Here is a 20479-nt window from a genome sequence, read left to right as displayed (position 1 = left end):
TTGATTTTCGGCAAGTGGATGGTATATGTTTCTTTCTTTTTTCTTTCTTTTTTTTTTTGGTAAAAAATTATATTTTGTTTGTTGTCTCTCCTTATTCTTTGTATTAACTTCCGTAGTTGGAAGAAACGAAGTCATATGATATCAAATCTCTATAGGTATATTTTTCGATATCTGATTTGCTTGCTACGTCTATGTTTAATACTATTATAATTTTTCAGATTTTTTTACAGTATTCTTTCCAATATTGAGCAGCAAATAAATACAATTGTGTTTTATTTTTAATAAGAATTCATTTAGAATTTATTTATATCTTTTTAAATAATGTTTGATTAGGTTAACAACGCCATAGTTCATGGAATCGATGTAGGTGTTGAGGATTCATGATTCATTGACAAAAGAAAGTGCGGAAGTGACCATCAAGTACTTTTACTGGGCAACTAATTTGAATTATGATTTTTTTATCACAAATCTTGCTGAGTGTTTGAACATCAAGTATTACGATACTAAAAAAGTGAGACTTGAACTTAGGACACTTGAACTTCCCACAATCGCCTTGCGTAGTGGTATCGCGCTTTGGTTAGTAGAGCCAATGCCGCTGGTCTATGATCCCTTTGGCAGTTTCTAGGTCTATTAATATTTTTTTTTCTTTGATTCGTTTTGGTTTTCTATGGATCTACTATTTTATAGTGTTTATATAACTATCAATGACTTCATTAACCCTAAAACCCAATTGAACAAACCTTCAAGACATCGATGAATAGTATCATTCATTTTGATCTATTGTATATCAACGCTTCTTTCATAAAATTATTTTGTACTTTAATTTTTTTCAAAATTGTCTAGTGCATTTTCTTTTTTGTTTGTTTGTTTGTTTGGCTCTTTGAGTTGAATTATAATATATATTTCAAACCATTCCAAGTGAGAACTTTAAAATAGAATTCAACAATATAGACTATTTGACTAAGGCGATATTAGATGAATTGTTACCTCTTTCTTTAAGCAATTCCAAAGAATAGAACTAAAAAAAAAATGGCTAGCCAACAACATTTTTTTACTTTTTGAGCCTCAAAAGTAACTCTCAATGCGCTTACGAGGATTCTTGCAAATAAGTAACCCGCATTCTATGTTAATTGTGTGTTTATTTTGGGATTGCAAAAGACGTTATAAATTGTAATATTGGGTTTATATTGCGGAAGAAGTTAAAAAAAAAAAAATCCACTAATGTTACTTTTGCTTTTTGATGGTGAACCTTTAGTTCTTTACTATGATTTTACATCTATATCAACTCGTAAATTAATCTCTTTGATAATATATATATATATATATATATATATATATATATATATATATATATATATATATATATATATATATATATTTGTCTTTGACCTGAGTTTTCTAAGGGCCACAGGCTTTAAAATAATTCAAGACAAAACCACTTGTTTAAGTGACTCAAGTCAATATCACTTAGGCCAATACCTTTTACTATTTTACCCACTTTATATTTCCATGTATTCCTGGCTTCCATCAAAATGATTCATGTTCTCTATTTTTAATAAATTCTTAAATATGTTTATGTATGCATAACACATTTTACTCTTTTAGCTATCAAAACATACAAGAATTAATCCTTAAAACCATGAGTCACACAATTAAATCATAGAAACATATATAACCACCATAATAAACATGAACATGAAAACACAATTAATTTTAATAATATATATATATATATATATATATATATATATATATATATATATATATTATAACATGGACAAGCCACCACACCCTAAATTCTCAATTATATTTTAAAAGAAAGTAAAATCTTTGATGTTCCGCATGAGAGTCAATGACATTGTCACTCATCTATCCTGGTGGTGGTAAAATAAACATATTAAATAGAGTGATTTTTTTTTTAACAATATAGATAAATCACTTCACATATACTCTAAATCCTCAACTGAAAGAGAGTCCGCTACTTTGCTTGTAACCTAGTTGGATGATCTCCACTGTGTTTGTGCAGGATGCCCATCAAGAGATTTGCTTCCAAGAGAACTAGAAGAGAACCTTCTTCTCCCGTGCAAGAACCAAGGTTTTCTAAAGAAGAACATAAAACACGTTATGCACTCCTATCACGCAAGGTGTTCGGCACGGTTAGAAAATTTGATTGGGAAGCTTTAAACACATTGGGATTAGATGGCATGGTGTTGGAGCTCATTTCACATGATAGTTGGGACAAATTATTTTCAATTGAAGAAATCACATTCAAGGAACTTAGCTTGGAGGTCCTTAGCTCCATCGAAATGGTCAAGGAATACCCATTCACTCACCAGTCTAACGACATCACTTTCCGAGCTTTTGGGAAGAAACGTCGTGTTTCTGAGGATGATATTGGTGTGCATTTGGGGTTATATACGGAAGCTTACCTAAGATCATCCGCGTTCAAGCAATCAGTTGATGAAGCTCCACAGTTGAAGGCGAATGCATCTTATTGGAGTTCCATCTCAGCTAACTCTTGAACACGAAAGGCCTCCCAACTCACCAATTCTGCTCACCGATATATTCATGCTCTTTTAACTAAGAGTATTGGGGGCAGAAATGACTCTACTGGGGTAGTGACGCGCCACGATCTGATTATGTTGTACAGCATCATTGAGCCTCGACCTATCCATATGGGACACTTCATGGCAGAGACTCTGTCCCATCAAGGCAAGTTTGTTTGTTTAGGAGCTATTTTCGCGGGACCTTACATTACTCGACTCATTCGCGACATGGGATTGATTGAGCACACTAGAGGCATGACTGTGGTGGGATCTATTGCCCCCTTAGGGATTCCGACCCTTGTCTCCATTGGGATTATTAAGAAGCGGGGAAGTATTTATCGCCTTGCCCAGCAGTAAGGATCATGCTCACAAGACCCCAGCACTTCACGTGGCACTGAGACTGAGTCAGAGTCTGACCGGGATGATAGAGAGGGTTCACCATCTTTGGCAGCCAGGTTTGAATTATTTCGCACTGAGGTCCAGCAGCGGTTCCAGCGTCTTGAGAGTGGACAGAGGGAGATCATCACGGCACAACAGTGGATTGAGCACAACTTAGCTGAACTCCTGACCATTGCTCGCAGCTCATCTTCATCGACCTCTGTTGCCACTACTTGTGCTGCATCCTCATTTCCTCCACCCTCTTAGACCCGTGACATACCTTTGTTTATTTTGTATATGTTTTTCTTTTCTGTTTTGTTTGTTGTGTGTTATTCAAACTTGTACTTTTGACTTAGTTAGGGTCTTTCCCCTACTATGCTCCTCTTTTATTTATGTTAGCGCTCTCCTCCCCGTATTTTATTTCCATTTCCTCTTTACAAATTGTGAATAATGATAGGCTCCTTGTGCTTTGCAGGGTTATTGATTTTGAGGAGCTTGCACTTATATATATAGAATTTAACACTATTTTGCTTATGTGCTTGAGACGCATAATTTCTTAAGGACTTTTATAGTAGTTTTGACTTTAACAGTCAACTATCACCATCTTTTCTATAGTCTATACAGATACAATTCTTCACAAGCGGATCTTTTACTGCAGACAAAGAGTAGGCACCGAGATTTTTCATCAGGATCACAAACATGGAGGGGGAAGCATCAAAAAGGTGCTGAGATTTCTCAATAATTTTTTAGATTTTGATTAAAAAAAAAATAGAAAGCCTGTAAGTCTTGTCTTACTTGATTCCTTTTAATTGGTGTTTGAAGGATTTCTGTAGTGACTGGTGCAAACAAAGGGATTGGGTTGGAGATTGTGAAGCAGCTTGCTAGCAATGGAATCATGGTGTTGTTGACTGCTAGGGATGAGAAGAGAGGCACTGAAGCTGTTGAGAAGCTCAAAGATTCTGGCTTCTCTGATGTGGTTTTTCATCAGTTGGATGTGTCTGACACTGCTAGCGTTTCCACTTTGGCTGATTTCATCAAAACACAATTTGGGAAGCTTGATATCTTGGTAATTGATCTAAATCACGATTTTATTTTTAGGGCATGAATGTTATTGAAATTCATTCACTGATGCTACTGAATTTTTATAGTCTATGATGTTGGTGAGTTCTTTCTTTAGTAAAAAACATGAACTATCTGTATCTGTTTTTCATGTTACTTCATTACATTTTATATATCTAGTAGCATGTAATTTGTGCCTTGTGATGATGATTTTGTATGTTTCCAATCCAATTCTCCCTCTTTTCAGTACCTTTTGCCGCTTGTAATCATTCATCCCCTTTTAGTAACTTTTGCCTCTATAAATCCTATTCTAGGGCTTGAAGATGAATTGTTATTGAAATTCATTAAATGATTTTTTCCTGATTTTGTATTATATTATGTTGGTGCGCACTTTCTTCAAGGAAAAAAAAGGGAAATATATGTGTTTGTTTGACATGTTAGATCTCCACTTTGTGTGTTTCTGTTATTATGTATAATTAGGATTCCGCCTCTTGTGTGTTTGTAACACTATCTTTTGATGCATGTGTTTGATTTTCTTGAAAAGATCAGAAAAATTTTAGTGCATGTATGTTTGGCATAGAGTAATTTATTATTATCAAAGAACTACACATAATTAACAGTGTTATATCACTGTGTATTTTTGTGTTTAACTTCTGGAGTTGAACGAGATGAAAGCATATCCTATCAAATCATTTAATATTGAATTTGATTGAGTTGTAGATCTCTTTCATGTTATCTCTTACATGCGCAAGTGTTGAACTGATGCGTTGACTGGGAAATGAAAGAATGAGTGCTTGATGCAATCTAGTGATTTTTTTTTAGAACTATGAGTGACATTAATGAGATATCCAGTGTTCATCCTTTCGTTACATATCACTTAACTTGCAGCGTGGAACATTTCTTAGATCAATTTTGTTTTTCTTTGAGTGCTTGATGCCATCTGGTGATTTTTTTTAGATGTATGAGTGACATTAATGAAATATCCAGTGTTCATCCTTTTTGTTACATTTCACTTAAGTTGCAGCTTGGAACTTTTCTTGGATCAATTTTGTTTTTCTTTTCAATATAGAGCAACAAACAAAGAGTTTTTTTCTGCATCATTTGCTTCCTGTGCAGGTTAACAATGCTGCAGTTAGTGGAATTTCTGTAGATCTTCATTCTCTAGATTCATCAACAAAAGAAAGCATTGAGGTAAGCATCAATTACTTTTACTAGTAGTCATGGATATGATTTCTTGATTTTCAATCACTACTCCATGTCCCAAATTACTTGTCCACATAACTAATTTAAGTGTTAATTTCAAAATTTAATCTTACTAAAAATTTATTTAAATATGTTGTTATTTACCACTATAACTTTAAATGCACGAAATGGGCAGATGAGAAAGTAAACTTAACGTTCATGAAATTTTTAATTCCAATTACTTTTCTTACTTTTTGTGGGATGGAGGGAGTAAGTCGTTAATGAATTGCAAGACATTGGAACTGAGGACTGATTTACTTAATAAGTCATGTAGCAAGGTGGATTTCCGTCTTTCTTAAAGCTATTGGCTGCAGCTGTAGAGGATTATGAGAAAGCAGAGGAATGTTTGAACATTAACTATTATGGCACCAAGAAAGTAATAGATGCTCTCATGCCACTTCTTCAATTATCACATTCACCAAGAATTGTGAATGTTTCATCTAGTGGTGGAAAGCTTCAGGTGATGTGAACAAAAATTTTGATTTTTTTTTTTTCTAATTTTTGTATTATTATTATTTCCCCAAGTTTTCTTTCTTCTCGTCTTTTTTGCATTATGAACTTGGGAACTTATTAAGGAAAAGAAAAGATGAGGACCATTTTCTTCCATTTTATTTGATGATGAAGAAAATCAGATTTTTGAGAACATGATTTGAAAAGGATTATGATCAATTTTTAACTGTTCAACACATAGTTCAGTTTGAGGATTTATCTTTTGTGAATTTTTTGAATCGCTTTTCTTCTTTGTTTAATCCTCCGATCTTTTGGGATAATTTGTAATAAAACTATTGTGAGTAGAGAACATAAACTTTGAATTGTTTAAGATAATGTAGATACATTATGTGAAATACTAGCATATCTAATAAAAACATTAAGCTCATTTGGATTCATTACATCTTTCAGTATATTCCTGGTGAAAGCATCAGAAAAGAATTTGGCGATCCAGATGGCTTGAGTGAAGATAAATTAGATGAACTGTTGCAACTCTTTTTAAGTGATTTCAAAGCAAAGAAATTAGAGGAAAATGGCTGGCCAACAAGATCTTCTGCATACATAATCTCAAAAGTAGCTTTGAATGCTCTTACGAGGATTCTTGCAAAGAAGTATCCCAAATTCTGCATCAACTGTGTACATCCTGGTTTTGTAAAAACCGATTTAAATTTTAATACCGGGACCATAACTGTTGAAGAAGGCGCAAAAGGTCCAGTCATGTTGGCTTTGCTTCCTGATGGCGGCCCTTCGGGTTTTTACTACGATCTTACATCGGTATCAACTTATGAATAAGTTCTTTTCTTAATGTTGGTGAAGTGTGTTATATTAATAAAGTCTATGATTGTGTCAAAATACAATTTCTATCCTAGTGTATTAACAGACTTTATATTTGGTGCTATTATTAGTTGGAAATGATCTCTATGTTTAATAGACTATTATTTAGAATGTTTGTATGTTGGGTAATATTATTATTAACTAATATTCTATGTTTTGCAAAAAGCAAGTCTATATAATGAAAGTATTGTATGAGTATGGAGGATCTATTGTAATATAGTTTGGTAATTTGAATATGTTGTCTTCTCTCTTATTCTCGTCCTTTGTGCTCCTCCATCCATGGCTCTATCTTCACATGGCCCATGGTTATTTCTTTAATGTTTGCATCTAATAAATGCAACTCTTTTTTAATTGTAATAAATGTTATATATTTAATAACATTTCTTAGGAATTCAGTATTAGATGTAGACATGCACATGAAGATGCAGAGGATTTTTGAGAGACTTATATGTTGATTTATTCCTGAATTTTTTAGACAGTTACAGTGAACTAGAAAATACTTGAAAACTATGTCATATCAAGTACAAAAATGTAGTCTGGTTATCCTTGTATTCAGAATAACCTTTTCGTGTTATATCAGGCTTCTGTACCCTCCGAAAATGCTGACAAATGCATATTCTATTGTGTTTTAGTCTTTTAGAGAACCAGAAAAATTACAATATGCATTTACTGATGTTTTGTACAAGGAGACTACCTGCAATCAGATTCAATTATACAGACAATGATGTTATGAATTCATGAGTTTTAAATGTTGGCGTGTTTCGTATCACGAGAATGATCCCTTAGAAAAACAAGGTTCTTATTTATTTATGTATTCAATCACATGGAGCTTCTAGTTAAGGTGGAACTGAACTTCAATCACAAGAAGTTCTATATGGATCATTAATGGTTGAATGCCTGAGACAAATCTCCAAAAAAGTATGTAAGGTTGATGGCCATGTGTGTCAGTTCCTGTGGTTGAAATGTATCACCAGATTTTGCAACTTACTGATAGATTATACTGAAGCCATAAACATGTCAAGCATGTGAATAGAGGGAAAAGAAAGATTTTGTACATGCATTTGCGATGCTCACAGGTTACAGGTCAGATTGGGTGATGTGAACAATGATACTGGTGTGAATTTTAACATGTTAAAATGCTGTTAGAATATTGGTTATGTATTTCAGGCGACAGCTTCCACTTGTGTTTGTAATCCAATTTTTTCCGGGTTGACAAAACTCTGACATGAGTAGTTTGGTTCAAGTTCAAGTTTCATCGTTTTCAATCCAAACTGAATCGTGAACAATGAACGCCTCTTTTTTATATATTTGTATATGTCTATATGTATGTATAATTAAGATTTTGGTTTTTTTATGTTCAATCCAATTATTGTCATTTTCATTATCTTTTCTTCTTGTTGGACTTTGCTTTTGATTGTAGCTTATGCTTTATTTCATATGCTTGATTTTCTTGTAATGATCGACAAGTGGATAATATATGTTTCTTTTTTTTTTCTTGGTTAAAAATTATATTTTGTTTGTTGCCTCCCCTTATTCTTTGTGTTTTACTTCCGTGGTTGAAAGAGATGAAGACATATGATATCAATTCTCTATTGGAATGTTTTTGATATTTTGATTTGTTTGATGAGTCTGTTTAATAATATTATAATTTTTCAGATTTTTTTACAGTCTTCTTTCCAATATTGAGTAGCAAATAAATGGAATTGTGTTTTATTTTTAATGAGAAATCGTTATTAATTTATTTACTTCTTTTTCAGCTACATTTGTTTAGGTTAACAATGCCACAGTTAATGGATTTGATGTAGGTGTTGAGGATTTGGATTCATCGGCACAAGAAGTAGGAAGCTGATGATCAATTACTTTTACTAGCCATTTTTGGTGACTAATCTTGGTGAGGTGTGTTTGAACATCAAGTATTACGATACCAAGAGAGTGATGCTTCGTCAATTATCACATTCACCAAGATTAGTACATGTTTCAAACTTGTTACTTGGCTTGACACAAAGTAGTACTATTTAATAATTCATTCTTATTTTTATATTTAACATTTATTAGTGTGAAAATTAACAAGGGTAAACTACATGTTTAGTCACTAAACTATTCGTGTTTTCCTAATCTAGCCACTAAACTAAAAAAAATTTCAATTGGGTCACTAACCTTAGCATTTCTTTCCAATTAAGTCACTCGCCTCAACGCCGTTACCCTGATGCTGAGCTTGCATGCCACCTCACCAGACACGTGTCAGATTTTTTTCTTGGGTTGTTGATGTGGCATTCCACTTCAATAATGAACTTCAAGTGACGCTTTGACTGACCACATAGCATCATACTTCCCCTTTGTTTTCCATGCATGGTTTTACTGAACCAGAGAGCTTGAGGCCAATTTTCCATTATTTTTTCCTCTATCGTTTCTCTGAAACCCTAAGAAGATGTTGTCCAACTAGTGATCATGGCTTCTCATAGACGGTAGCAAAAGCGATGGCATTGCAGATAAGTAGAGAACATGATCTTCGGCTAATAAAACGAGAACGATGGAGATCTCATCATATTCATCATGATCTCCTTCACTTCTCTGAAACGTAGTCCACTTCACCACCACCTTGCTGGTGATCATAATGCACCGTCAACCTCACCACCCGCCTCATCATCATCAAGCTATGGCTCCGTAGCTGAAGGTACAAGATTTGGACAACTTCCGGCCCCACGATAGCCACTGCGCACCATCGTTTTCCATTTCTTCGCCGTTGCCGCCACCGCAGCCTTGAGAGCCATCGCCCTTGCCCTCGTTCTCACTTCTCCAACCTCCGGCGAGATCTCCATCTTCGCGTACCTTCCCATCTCGTTCTCATTCTCATTTTCTCATGGGAAGTGATCAGATCTCAGATATAGCATTTGTAGAAATATTATTTTCATATTCACATGTGCATGCATGCAAGCCTTCAATAAGGTCAACGTCCACTAACATTCCCTGGAGGTTTATGATTATAGATGATGAAGATGCCACCATTGTTACAATTGGCATGAGCACAACCAATTCTATTTGAGTCCCTCCAAACCATTTGAGTGTAATGTCTACACACTCTCTCAGTAGGTTGGCAAGTATTGTTGAGTAGTTATAGTTCTGTTTCTCTGACACCCATGAATTCACAACATCTGCTGCTGTTTACCCAGTCGAAGAACCACAGAAGATGTTGCCACCATAAGATGTTCTTTGGCTGATTTATCTCTTATTTGCAGTGTCACTGCTTTGGCCACCGTCTATGTGAAGACATGATCTCCAGCTGGATGACATCTCCTTAGGGTTTTAGAGAAGCAATGGAGGAAATGATGAAGGAAATTTAGCTTCAAGACTCTTTAGTTCAGTGAAACCATGGAAAGCAAAGGGAAAAGTATGATGATGATGATGTGGCCAGTCAACAACCCAAGAAAAAGTCCGACACGTGTTAAGTAAAGTGGCGTGCCAGCTCATCATAAAGGTAACGGCGTTGAGGTGAGTGACTTGATTGGAAGAAAATGCTAACGTTAGTGACCCAATTGAAACTTTTTTTAGTTTAGTGACTAGATTAGGAAAACACGAATAGTTTAGTGACTAAACATGTAGTTTACCCAATTAACAATGCTATATTATGTTGATAACTGTAATATTTTTTCATAAGTGCATAGAAGCCTTTATTTTTATTTTTCGAAGACTATTATGAGTATCTAGATTTTTTTTATTTGGGACAAATGCAACATGTGTTGTTAGTTAAAGGGGCGTACACACGAGCTTGGAATTGATTATCTAGCGTGCTAGTCCTCACCAAGCGATGCGGGGTATGGGCTGCAAGTCGCAAGCCACAATCCTAAACTCATGCTGGGGAATTGTTACTACCACTGCGAGACTTGAATTCGGGATATTTGAACGTCCCACACTTGCCTTTTGTAGTGGAGCCAATGCCGCTAGGCTATGAACCCTTTGACAGTTTCTAGATCTATCAACATGTTTATGGTTGCTTTTTTTTTTCTTATATTCATTTTGGTTTTCTATGCATCTACCATTTTGTAGTGTATACATATTGTTCACGTAGTGAATACTAATACGACAATTTAAATCACTTGTATAGAAATAAAACTAGGATATTCTAGAAAAGTAACTATCAATGACTTCAATAACCCTAAAACCCATTTAAACAAACCTTCAAGACATCGATGAGAAGCATTTCATTTTAATCTATTATATTTCAAAGCTTCTTTTGTAAAATCATTTTGTACTTCAATTTTTTTCAAATTGTCTAATGCATTTTCTTCTTTGTCTATTTTTGTTGCTCTTTGAGCTGAATTATAATATATCTTTCAGACTATTCCAAGTGAGAGCATCAAAATAGATTTCAGCGATATAGACACTTGACCAAAGAAATTGGATGAATTGTCGCCTTGCAATTTAAGCAATTCCAAAGAAAAGAACTTTGGAGAAAATGGCTGGCTAACAACATTTTTTGCGTTTCAAGTCTGAAAAGAAGCCACAAAAGGTCCCCTAATCTCAGTTTTGCTTTCTGATGGTGGACCTTTAGTTCTTTACTATGACTTTACATCTGCATCAACTTATAAATGAACTTGTTGTCTCTTAGATTATATATATTCATATAAATTTGTCTTTGACATGAGATTTCTAAGAGCCATGGACAGTAAATTAATTCGAGACCAATCGACTTGTTTAAGTGACCCAAGTCTCTACCACTTAGACGTTAGACCAACCACTTTTAGCATTGTACCCTCTTTATATTTCCATGTATTCTAGGGTCCCATCAAAATGATTCATGTTCTCTATTTTTAATAAATTCTTAAATATATTTATATAATGCAGAATTCATTTTACTCCTTTAGCTATCCAAAACATACTAGAATTAATACTTAAAACAATGAGTTACACAATTAAATCTTAGAAACATGTATAACCACCATAATAAACATACACATGTAAACAAAATTAATTTTAACAATAAGCAAGAGTTTTTTTTTAATAATGTGGATAAGGCCGCACACACCCTAAATGCTCAACTATGCTTTAGAAGGGAGTCGAACTCTTGACTTTCCACATGGGAGTTAATGCCAGTACCACTTGTCTATTGTAGTGGTAGTAAAATAAACTCAGGACTTACGGGATTGTTATAAAATAGAATTCTATTTCATTATACACACACACACACACACACACACACACACACACACACACACATATATATATATATAAAAAATAGTATTTCAACACTGTTTTTGTTATGTAGTTGAGACACATAATTTCTTAAGGACTTTTAAAGTAATTTTTATTGTAACAGTCAACCACCAACATCTTTTCTATACAGATAAAATTCATCTCAAGCAGATCTTTTATTTCAGACACAGAATTATTCATCAGGATCAGGATCACAAACATGGAGTTGGAAGCATAAAAAAGGTACGGAGATTTCTCAATAATTTTTAAGATTTTGATAAAAATAAAAGCCTACAAATCTTGTATTGTTTGATTCCTTTTTGTGTTTGAAGGATTGCTGTAGTGACTGGTGCAAACAAAGGGATTGGGTTGGAGATTGTGAAGCAGCTTGCAAGTGTTAAAGAGCCCATTACTGTATAGCCCATTTTAGCCTTTTACTTCTTGTGTCTATATATACTTGTATACATCACTACATGAATATTACTCTTCATATCATTCTTCCTCTCTTCATCTCATTCTTCCTCTCTTCATTCTCTCTATATTCCATATAGCCTTATTCTAACAGCAAGCAATGGTATTATGGTGTTGTTGACTGCTAGGGATGAGAAGAGAGGCACTGAAGCTGCTGAGAAGCTCAAAAATTCTGGCTTCTCTAATGTGCTTTTCCATCAGTTGGATGTGTCTGACACTGCTAGCATTGCCTCTTTGGCTGATTTCATCAAAACTGAATTTGGGAAGCTTGATATCTTGGTAATTGATCTAAATTACAATTTTAGGGCATGAATGCTATTAAAAATCATTGACTGATGTTGCTCAATTATCTGTGCCTTTTGCTGCTTCTAATCATTCATCCTCTTTTAGCCAAAATTTTGGCTTTTTAAATCCTATTCTAGGTCTTGAATAGGAATCGTTATTGAAATTCATATACTTATTTTGCCTGATATTGTATTAAAATATGTTGGTGAGTACTTTTCTTATTGAAAAGAAAGGAAATATAAGTATTTGTTTGTCATGTTAGATTGCCACTTTGTATGTTTCTAGTAGTATGTATAATTAGGATTTTGTCTCTTGTAATGATCACCTATTTCATTTCCTATCTAATTGTTCTCAATTTCAGCACCTTTGTCTGTGTTTGTAACTCATCTTTTGATGCGTGTGTTTGATTTTTTTTGAAAAGATAAGAAAACTTATAGTCCATGTATTTTAAGCGGAGTTATTTGTTATTATCAAAGAACCCTACAGAATTAACAGTATTATGCCACTGTTAATTTTGTGTTTAACTTCTGGAGCTGAATGAGACAAAAGCATATGCTATGAGATCACTTAACATTGAATTTGATTGAGTTGTATATCTGTTTCCTGTTATCTCTTGCATATGCAAGTGTTGAACTGATGTGTTGATTGGGAAATAATCAGATGAGTGCTTGATGCCATCTGGTGAATTTTTTTAAGAAATATGAATTTCACTACTGAAAAATCTAGCGTTTATCCTTTTCAGTTGCGTATCACTTAATTTGCAGTTTGAAACATTTCTTAGATCAATTTTGTTTTACTTTTCAAAATAGAGCAACAAATAAAGAGAGTTCTTTCTGCATTCATTTGCTTCTTGTTCAGGTTAACAATGCTGCAGTCAACGGAATATCTATAGACCTTCAGGATTTAGATTCATCAACAAAAAAAAAGCATTGAGGTAAGCATCACTTACTATTACTAGCCATGGATATGGTTTCATGATTTTCAATCATTAAGTTTTTACTGAATTGCAAGACATCAGAACTGAGGACTAATTTACTTACAAGTCTTGTAGCAAGTTGGGTTGCCGGCTTTCTATAAGTTTTTAGCTGCAGCTGTAGAGGATTATGAGAGGGCAGAGGAATGCTTGAACATTAACTATTATGGCACCAAGAAAGTAATAGATGCTCTCATGCCATTTCTTCAATTATCACATTCGCCAAGAATTGTGAATGTTTCATTTCTGTTGGAAAGCTTCAGGTGATGCGAACAAAAATTTTGATCTTTTTTGTTTCTATTTTTTTTTAATATTTTTTGAAGTTTTTCGTTCTTCTCCTCTTTTTGCGCTATGGATTTGGTAACTGATTCAGGAAAAGAAAAGATGAGGAGAAACCAGTTTTTTCTGTTCTATTTGATGATGAAGAAGATCAGATTTTTAAGAACATGATTTGAAAAGCATTATGATCGAGTTTTCTTTTCACTGTTCAATGCGTGGTTCAGTTTGAGGACTCATCTTTTCTTAACTTTTTGAATGGCTTTTCTTCTTTGTTTAATCCTTCGATCTTTTGGTATGATTTATAATAAAACTATTGTGAATAAAGAACATAAACTATGTTTTGTTCAATGTAATGTAGATACATTGGGTGACATTCTAGCATATCTAATAAAAACATTGACCTCCTTTGGATTCATTACATGTTTCAGCGTATTCCTGGTGAGAGCATCAGAAGAAAATTCGGCGATGCAGATGGCTTGAGTGAAGAGAAATTGGATGAACTGTTGCAACAGTTTTTAAGTGATTTCAAAGCGATGAACTTGGAGGAAAATGGGCTGGCCAACAAGATTATCTGCATACACAATCTCAAAAGTAGCTTTGAATGCACATACGAGAATTCTCGCAAAGAAGTATCCCAAATTGTGTATCAACTGTGTAAATCCTGGTTTTGTGAAAACTGATATAACTTTTAATACCGGAACCAAAACTGTTGAGGAAAGTGCAAAAGGAGCGGTGATGTTGGCTTTGCTTCCTGACAGCAGTCCTTCGGGGTTTTACTATGATCATACATCGGTATCAACTTTTGAATAAATTTTTATGCTAATGTTGTTGAAATTTGTTATATTAAGAGAGTCTATATTAGGATTGAAGCATAATTTGTATCTTACTATACTAATGGACTTTATATTTGGTGTTAATATTAGTTCAAAATGATCTCCATGTTTGATAGATTATTATTTAGAATGTTTGATATATTGGATGATATTATTGTTTACTATTATTCTATGTTTAATAAAAAGCAACCTTTATAATGAAGCACCTGAGTGCATTGTATGAGTATGGAGGAACTATATTGTGATATTGTTTGGTTATTTGAACATACTGTCTTCCCCCTTAGTCTGGTCCTTTGTGCTTCTCCATCAATGACTCTATCTTCACATGGTCCATGGTTATTTCTTTGATGTTTGCTTCTAATAATTATAACTCTTTTTTAAATGTAATAACTTTTACATATTTAATAACATGGCTTAAGAATTCAGTATTGGATGTAGACATGCACATGAAGATGCAGAGGATTTTTGAGAGACTTGAGTTGTTTTCTTCCTGAATTTATTTATACAGTTGAAGTGAGCTAAATACACTTGAAAAATCTGTCATATTAGGAGCAAAAAATGTAGTTTTATCATCTCTTTTATTCAGGATGAGCTTTTCATGTTATATCAGGTTTGTGTACTGTCCGAAAAGGCTGACTAATGCTTATGCTATTGTGTGTTTGGGAATCAGAAAAATTATTATATGCATTTAATGTGTTTTTAGGAGTCTACCTGCAATGAGATTCAATGATACAGACGATGATGTTTTTATGAGTTCATGAATTTTAAAATGTTAGCGTGTTTTGCATCACCTGAACTATCCATTTGAAAAACAAGGTTCTTACTTATTTATGTAGTCAATCACATGGAGCTTCTAGTTAAGATGGGATTAACTCTTAATCACATCGATGATTAATGGTTGAATGCCTGACACAATTTTCAAAAAAAAAAAAAAAAGATTTAAGGTTGACGGCCATATGTGTCGGCTCCTGTGGTTGAAATGAATCACCAGGTTTTGCAACAAACTGAATGATTATACTGAAGCCATAAAGATATCAAGCATGCGAATAGAGTGAAAAGCAGGTCTTGTGTATGTATGTGTATGCGTGATGCTCACAGGTTAAAGGTCAGATAGAACGATATTAACATGATACTATGTGAAATTTAACATGTTAAAAAGTTGTTAGAGTTTCAGACAACAACTTCTACTTGTGTTTGTAATCCAATTTTGTTCGGGTTGACAAAACTTTAACCTGATTGGTTAATTTTAAGTTTAAGTTTCATCCTTATCGGTCCAAACTGAATTGTGAACAATGAATACCACTCGTTTATATATTTGTATTTTTCACTTTGTGTGTATAACTAAGATTTTTGCCTTTTTGTTCAATCCAGTTATTGTCATTTTCATTATCTTTTATTCTTATTGGACTCTGCTTTTGATTGCAACTTGTACTTTGTTTCATATGCTAGATTTTTTCTTGTAATGATTGGCAAGTGGATGGTATATGTTTTTTTGCAAAAAAATTATCTTTTGCTTGTTTTATCCCCTTGTTTTTTGTGTTTAACTTCTGGAGCTGAAACTGATGAAGTCATATGATATCAAATCTCTATTGGGATATATTTGATATTTTGATTTGTTTGATGGGTCTATGTTCAGTAATATTATAAAACCTTTAAAAATTAAGTATCGATAAAACTAAGTTATAATTGAGCAGTAAGTTTGCCATAAAAAGAAATCCTCTCTGCAAAAGAGTGACCCAAGTGCCATAGACATTGGGATCTTTCAGTAAGTACATACTTTCTCAAGGACTTTTGAGTAGTTTCCTTTTGAAAGTAAATCTAAATATCTCTTCTATACAGATAAAATTCATCCCAAACCTTTCTTTGATTTCAGACAGAGCATCTATCAGAACCACAAACATGGAGGAGCAAGCATCAAAAAGGTAATGAGATTTCCCAATAATTTTTAATATTCTGATAAAAAATAGAAAGCCTTTAAATCTTGTCTTGTTTGATTCATTTTTGTGTTTGAAGGATTGCTGTAGTGACTGGTGCAAACAAAGGGATTGGGTTGGAAATTGTGAAGCAGCTTGCAAGCAATGGAATCATGGTGCTGTTGACTGCAAGGGATGTGAAGAGAGGCACTGAAGCTGTTGAAAAGCTCAAAGATTCTGGCTTCTCTGATGTGGTTTTTCATCAGTTGGATGTGTCTGACAGTGCTAGCATCGCCTCTTTGGTTGATTTCATCAAAACTGAATTTGGGAAGCTTGATATCTTGGTAATGGATCTAAATCACAATTTTATGGCATGAATTTTATTGATATTCATTGACTCATGCTGCTCAATTTTATCATTTATTATGTTTGTGAGTTCTTTCTTCAGTAAAAAAATACAGGAACCATATGTATCTGTTTTTCATGCTACATCATTACTTTTTATCTCTCTAGTAACATGTATAATTAGGGGTTTGCCCCTTGTGATGATAATTTTGTTCATATCCAATTCAATTCTTACTCTTTTCAGTACTTTTTGCCGCATTCACCCCCTTTTCAGTAACTTTTGCCTATTTGAATCCAATTCTAGCTCTAGAACATGAGTTGTTATTGAAATTTATTAATTGATTTTGCTTGGTTTTATACTATATTGTGCTGGTGAGAACTTCAAAAAAAAAAAGGGAGGAAACATACGTATTTGTTTACCATGTAGATTGTACTTAGTATAAATATGTACAATTAGGAATTTGCCCCTTTTGATGATCACCTAATTTATTTCCAATCTTTTTCTTCTCACTTTCAGCACCTTTGTGTATGTAACTCATCTTTTGATGTGTATGTTTGATTTTCTCAAAAAGATAAAAAAAAACTTATGGTAAATGTATTTTTGCCATAGAGTACTTTATTATTATTATCAAAGAACCATATATAATTAACAGTATTTTGTCACTGTTTGTTTTTGTGTTTAACTTCTGGAGCTGAATGGGATGAAACCATATGCCATCAAATCACATAATATAGAATTTGATTGAGTTGTAAATCTGTTTCCTGTTATCTCTCACATACATAAGTGCTGAACTGATGTGTTGATCGGGAAATGAAGAAATTTGCGCTTGATGCCATCTGGTGCATTTTTGGAAGTATGAGTTACATTAATGAAACATCCAGTGTTCATCCTTTCGGTTACGTATCACTTAAGTTGCAGATTGAAACATTTTTTAGATCAAATTTGTGAGAGTTCTTTCTGCACTTATTTGCTTCTTTCATTGTTTGGAACTGAAAGTATTCTTTTTTGAATACATATACTTGTGAAGGTTAACAATGCTGCAGTCCTTGGAATCTTTGTAGACCTTCAGGATTTAGATTCATCAACAAAAGAAATCATTGAGGTAAGTATCAATCACTTTTACCAGATGTGAATATGCGATTGTGATTTTCAATCAGAACTGAGGACCAATTAACTTACTAATATTATAGAAAGGTGAGGGGCCGGCTTTCTTTAAGTTATTAGATGCAGCTGTGGAGGATTATGAGAAAACGGAGGAATGTTTGAACATTAACTATTATGGTACCAAGAAAGTAATAGATGCTCTCATGCCATTTCTTCAATTATCACATTCGCCCAGAATTGTGAATGTTTCATCTTCTGCCGGAAAACTTCAGGTGAACAAAAAAATGTCCCCTTTTTTGTTTTACTAATTTTCATCATTTATTTTACTAATAAAACTATTGTGAATAGAGAACATAAAACTTTGTTTTATTTGTTTAGTATAATGTAGATACATTAGGTGACATCCTCGCATATCTGATAAAAACATTGACCGCCTTTGGATTCATTATATCTTTCAGTATATTCCTGGTGAGAGCATCAGAAGAGAATTCGGAGATGCAGATGGCTTGAGTGAAGAGAAATTAGATGAATTGTTGCGACACTTTTTAAGTGATTTCAAAGCAAAGAACTTGGAACAAAATGGCTGGCCAACAAGATTATCTGCATACATAATCTCAAAAGTAGCTTTGAATGCACTCACGAGGATTCTCGCAAAGAAGTATCCCAAATTCTGCATCAACTGTGTACATCCTGGTTATGTGAAAACCGAAATAAATTTTAATACTGGGACCAAAACCGTTGAGGAAGGCGCAAAAGGTCCGGTGATGTTGGCTTTGCTTCCTGATGGCAGCCCTTCGGGGTTTTATTACGATCAAACATCAGTATCAACTTATGAATAAACTGTTACATGAATGTCAGTAGAAAAATTTCATATATCAGTCTATGTTAAGATCAAAATATAATTTGAATCTTACTACATTAACAGACTTTATATTTGGTGTTATTATTAGTTAAAAATGATTACATGGAGTATCTATTGTAATATAGTTTGGTTATTTGAATACATTGCCTTTTCTGTTATGCAAAGGGTTTTGAGAGACTTTACTTGCTTCATTCCTGAATTTATTTTGACAGTTGAAGTGAGCTAGAATGAGCTGTGTATATTATATCAGATTGGATGATACAAACAATAATACTACTATGAAATCTAACTTGTTAGAGAACTGTTAGAATATTGGTTTGGTATCACAAAACAACAGCTTTTGCTTGTGTTTGTAACCCAATTTTGTTTGGGTTGACAAAACTTTGACGGTATAGTACTTTAATTGTTCCTTTAACTTTTCTCTCTCTTTTGGCTTTTTACTTGAAAATACTTCTAACTAGTCCCTCTATTTTTGAAAATATACCCATTTAATTAGAAATGCTCCCAACTAATTCCTCTATTTTTAAAAATTACCCAATTATGGCACATTTTTATAAATAGAGTTACTAGTTGGGAGCATTTCTAACTAAGTGGGTATATTTTCAAAAGTAACGGGATTAGTCGAGAGTATTTCTGAGTAGAGGGACAAAAAAAAAAGAGAAAAGTATATGGACTATTTTGGTGATTATACCAAACTTTGACATGATTGGTTAAGATTTTTGGCCTTTATGTTTAGTCAATTATTGTCATTTTCATATTCTTTTCGTCTTGTTGGACTTTTCTTTTGATTGTTGCTTTGTTTCATATACTTGATTTTCTTTTAATGATAGGCAAGTGGATGGTGTATGCGTTTCTGGCAAAAAAATAAAAAAAATAAAAAAATAAAATAAAAATAAAAATAATAATAATAATCATATTTTGTTTGTTGACTCCCAAAGTTTTATTAGTTTAACTTCTAGAGCTGAAAGAAACGATGTCGTGTAATATCGAATCTTCATGGGAATATGTTAGATATTTTGATTTGTTTGATGGGTTTATGTGTTATGTTTAATAATATTATAAATAAAATTTCAATTTTATTTACCATTTATTTTTTTGACAAAGACGACAAGCGCCGCCTCACAAAGGGGTATCAAGGGACAGATAGGTATGGAGGTGCACCAGATGGCTTAACGACCCCCTAGAGATTTATTAACTTGACGAGATGTCAAATGGGGTAATTAGATTCCTATTATATGCACGTCCAAAATATATTTCAGAAACCAAAACCAAAGTTAAGTAAATCCCTTCGTCATAATTACGAGAGGAAATGACATCTCACATACGAGACTCATAAACGGTGAATAAAGCAAATGATATAGTATAGTATTTATATAATATTTACAAATGATATACACGATGATTATATGATCTGCTAGCGCAAGGATTCGACCCTGGGTCAGCCCATTCCTTATCCAAGTAATGTTACAGTATTTGTTTACCATTTTCCCTTCAATATTGAGCAACAAATAAAGAGCATTGTGTTTTATTTTTAATGAGAATTCATTTGGAATTTATTAGGATCTTTAAGGATATACTTTCTTAAAGACTTTTAAGTTTTAAGCAGTTTTATCTTTAAAAGTATATTCCAAGATTTTTTTTTTTTTAACCACTTCAATTAAAACAAAAACAACGT

At 33.3% G+C, this 20479-nt stretch overlaps 2 protein-coding genes and 1 pseudogene across 3 annotated transcripts; all 3 read left to right on the top strand.

The window, feature by feature from the left end:
* The first annotated feature begins 3392 nt into the window (after nt 1-3392).
* Nucleotides 3393-6649, top strand: LOC120275339 (salutaridine reductase-like). The gene is made up of 5 exons (XM_039281880.1): nt 3393-3646; nt 3747-3990; nt 5100-5174; nt 5500-5685; nt 6126-6649. Exons 1-5 carry the CDS (start codon nt 3624-3626, stop codon nt 6504-6506), a joined length of 909 nt encoding a protein of 302 aa, XP_039137814.1. The 5' UTR covers nt 3393-3623; the 3' UTR covers nt 6507-6649.
* Nucleotides 6650-10735: 4086 nt separating this feature from the next.
* On the top strand, nt 10736-14685 carry LOC120275340 (annotated as a pseudogene).
* Nucleotides 14686-16252: 1567 nt separating this feature from the next.
* LOC120275338 (salutaridine reductase-like) lies at nt 16253-18962 on the top strand. 2 transcript variants are annotated; one of them, XM_039281879.1, is made up of 6 exons: nt 16253-16344; nt 16453-16501; nt 16593-16836; nt 17866-17940; nt 18029-18214; nt 18401-18962. In XM_039281879.1, the coding sequence occupies exons 2-6, from the start codon at nt 16479-16481 to the stop codon at nt 18779-18781; spliced, it is 909 nt and encodes a 302-aa protein (XP_039137813.1). In that variant the 5' UTR covers nt 16253-16344; nt 16453-16478; the 3' UTR covers nt 18782-18962. The 2 variants fall into 2 exon arrangements, with proteins under 2 accessions (XP_039137813.1, XP_039137812.1); XM_039281878.1 differs by having other exon boundaries at nt 16327-16344; nt 16419-16501.
* Nucleotides 18963-20479: the final 1517 nt, after the last annotated feature.

This window comes from Dioscorea cayenensis, chromosome 14 (genome assembly GCF_009730915.1).
Source record: "Dioscorea cayenensis subsp. rotundata cultivar TDr96_F1 chromosome 14, TDr96_F1_v2_PseudoChromosome.rev07_lg8_w22 25.fasta, whole genome shotgun sequence".
NCBI classification, from domain to species: Eukaryota; Viridiplantae; Streptophyta; class Magnoliopsida; order Dioscoreales; family Dioscoreaceae; genus Dioscorea; species Dioscorea cayenensis.
Note: the sequence above shows the minus strand (reverse complement) of the source record. Positions and strands in the feature narration are given on the sequence as shown.

Coding starts and splice junctions, on each gene's coding strand:
- LOC120275339 (XM_039281880.1), top strand. CDS start 3,624: ATGGAGGGGGAAGCATCAAAAAG. Junction 3,991..5,099: donor TTGGGAAGCTTGATATCTTG/GTAATTGATCTA, acceptor CTTCCTGTGCAG/GTTAACAATGCTGCAGTTAG. Junction 5,175..5,499: donor CAACAAAAGAAAGCATTGAG/GTAAGCATCAAT, acceptor TAAGTCATGTAG/CAAGGTGGATTTCCGTCTTT.
- LOC120275338 (XM_039281879.1), top strand. CDS start 16,479: ATGGAGGAGCAAGCATCAAAAAG. Junction 17,941..18,028: donor CAACAAAAGAAATCATTGAG/GTAAGTATCAAT, acceptor CTAATATTATAG/AAAGGTGAGGGGCCGGCTTT. Junction 18,215..18,400: donor CTTCTGCCGGAAAACTTCAG/GTGAACAAAAAA, acceptor TATATCTTTCAG/TATATTCCTGGTGAGAGCAT.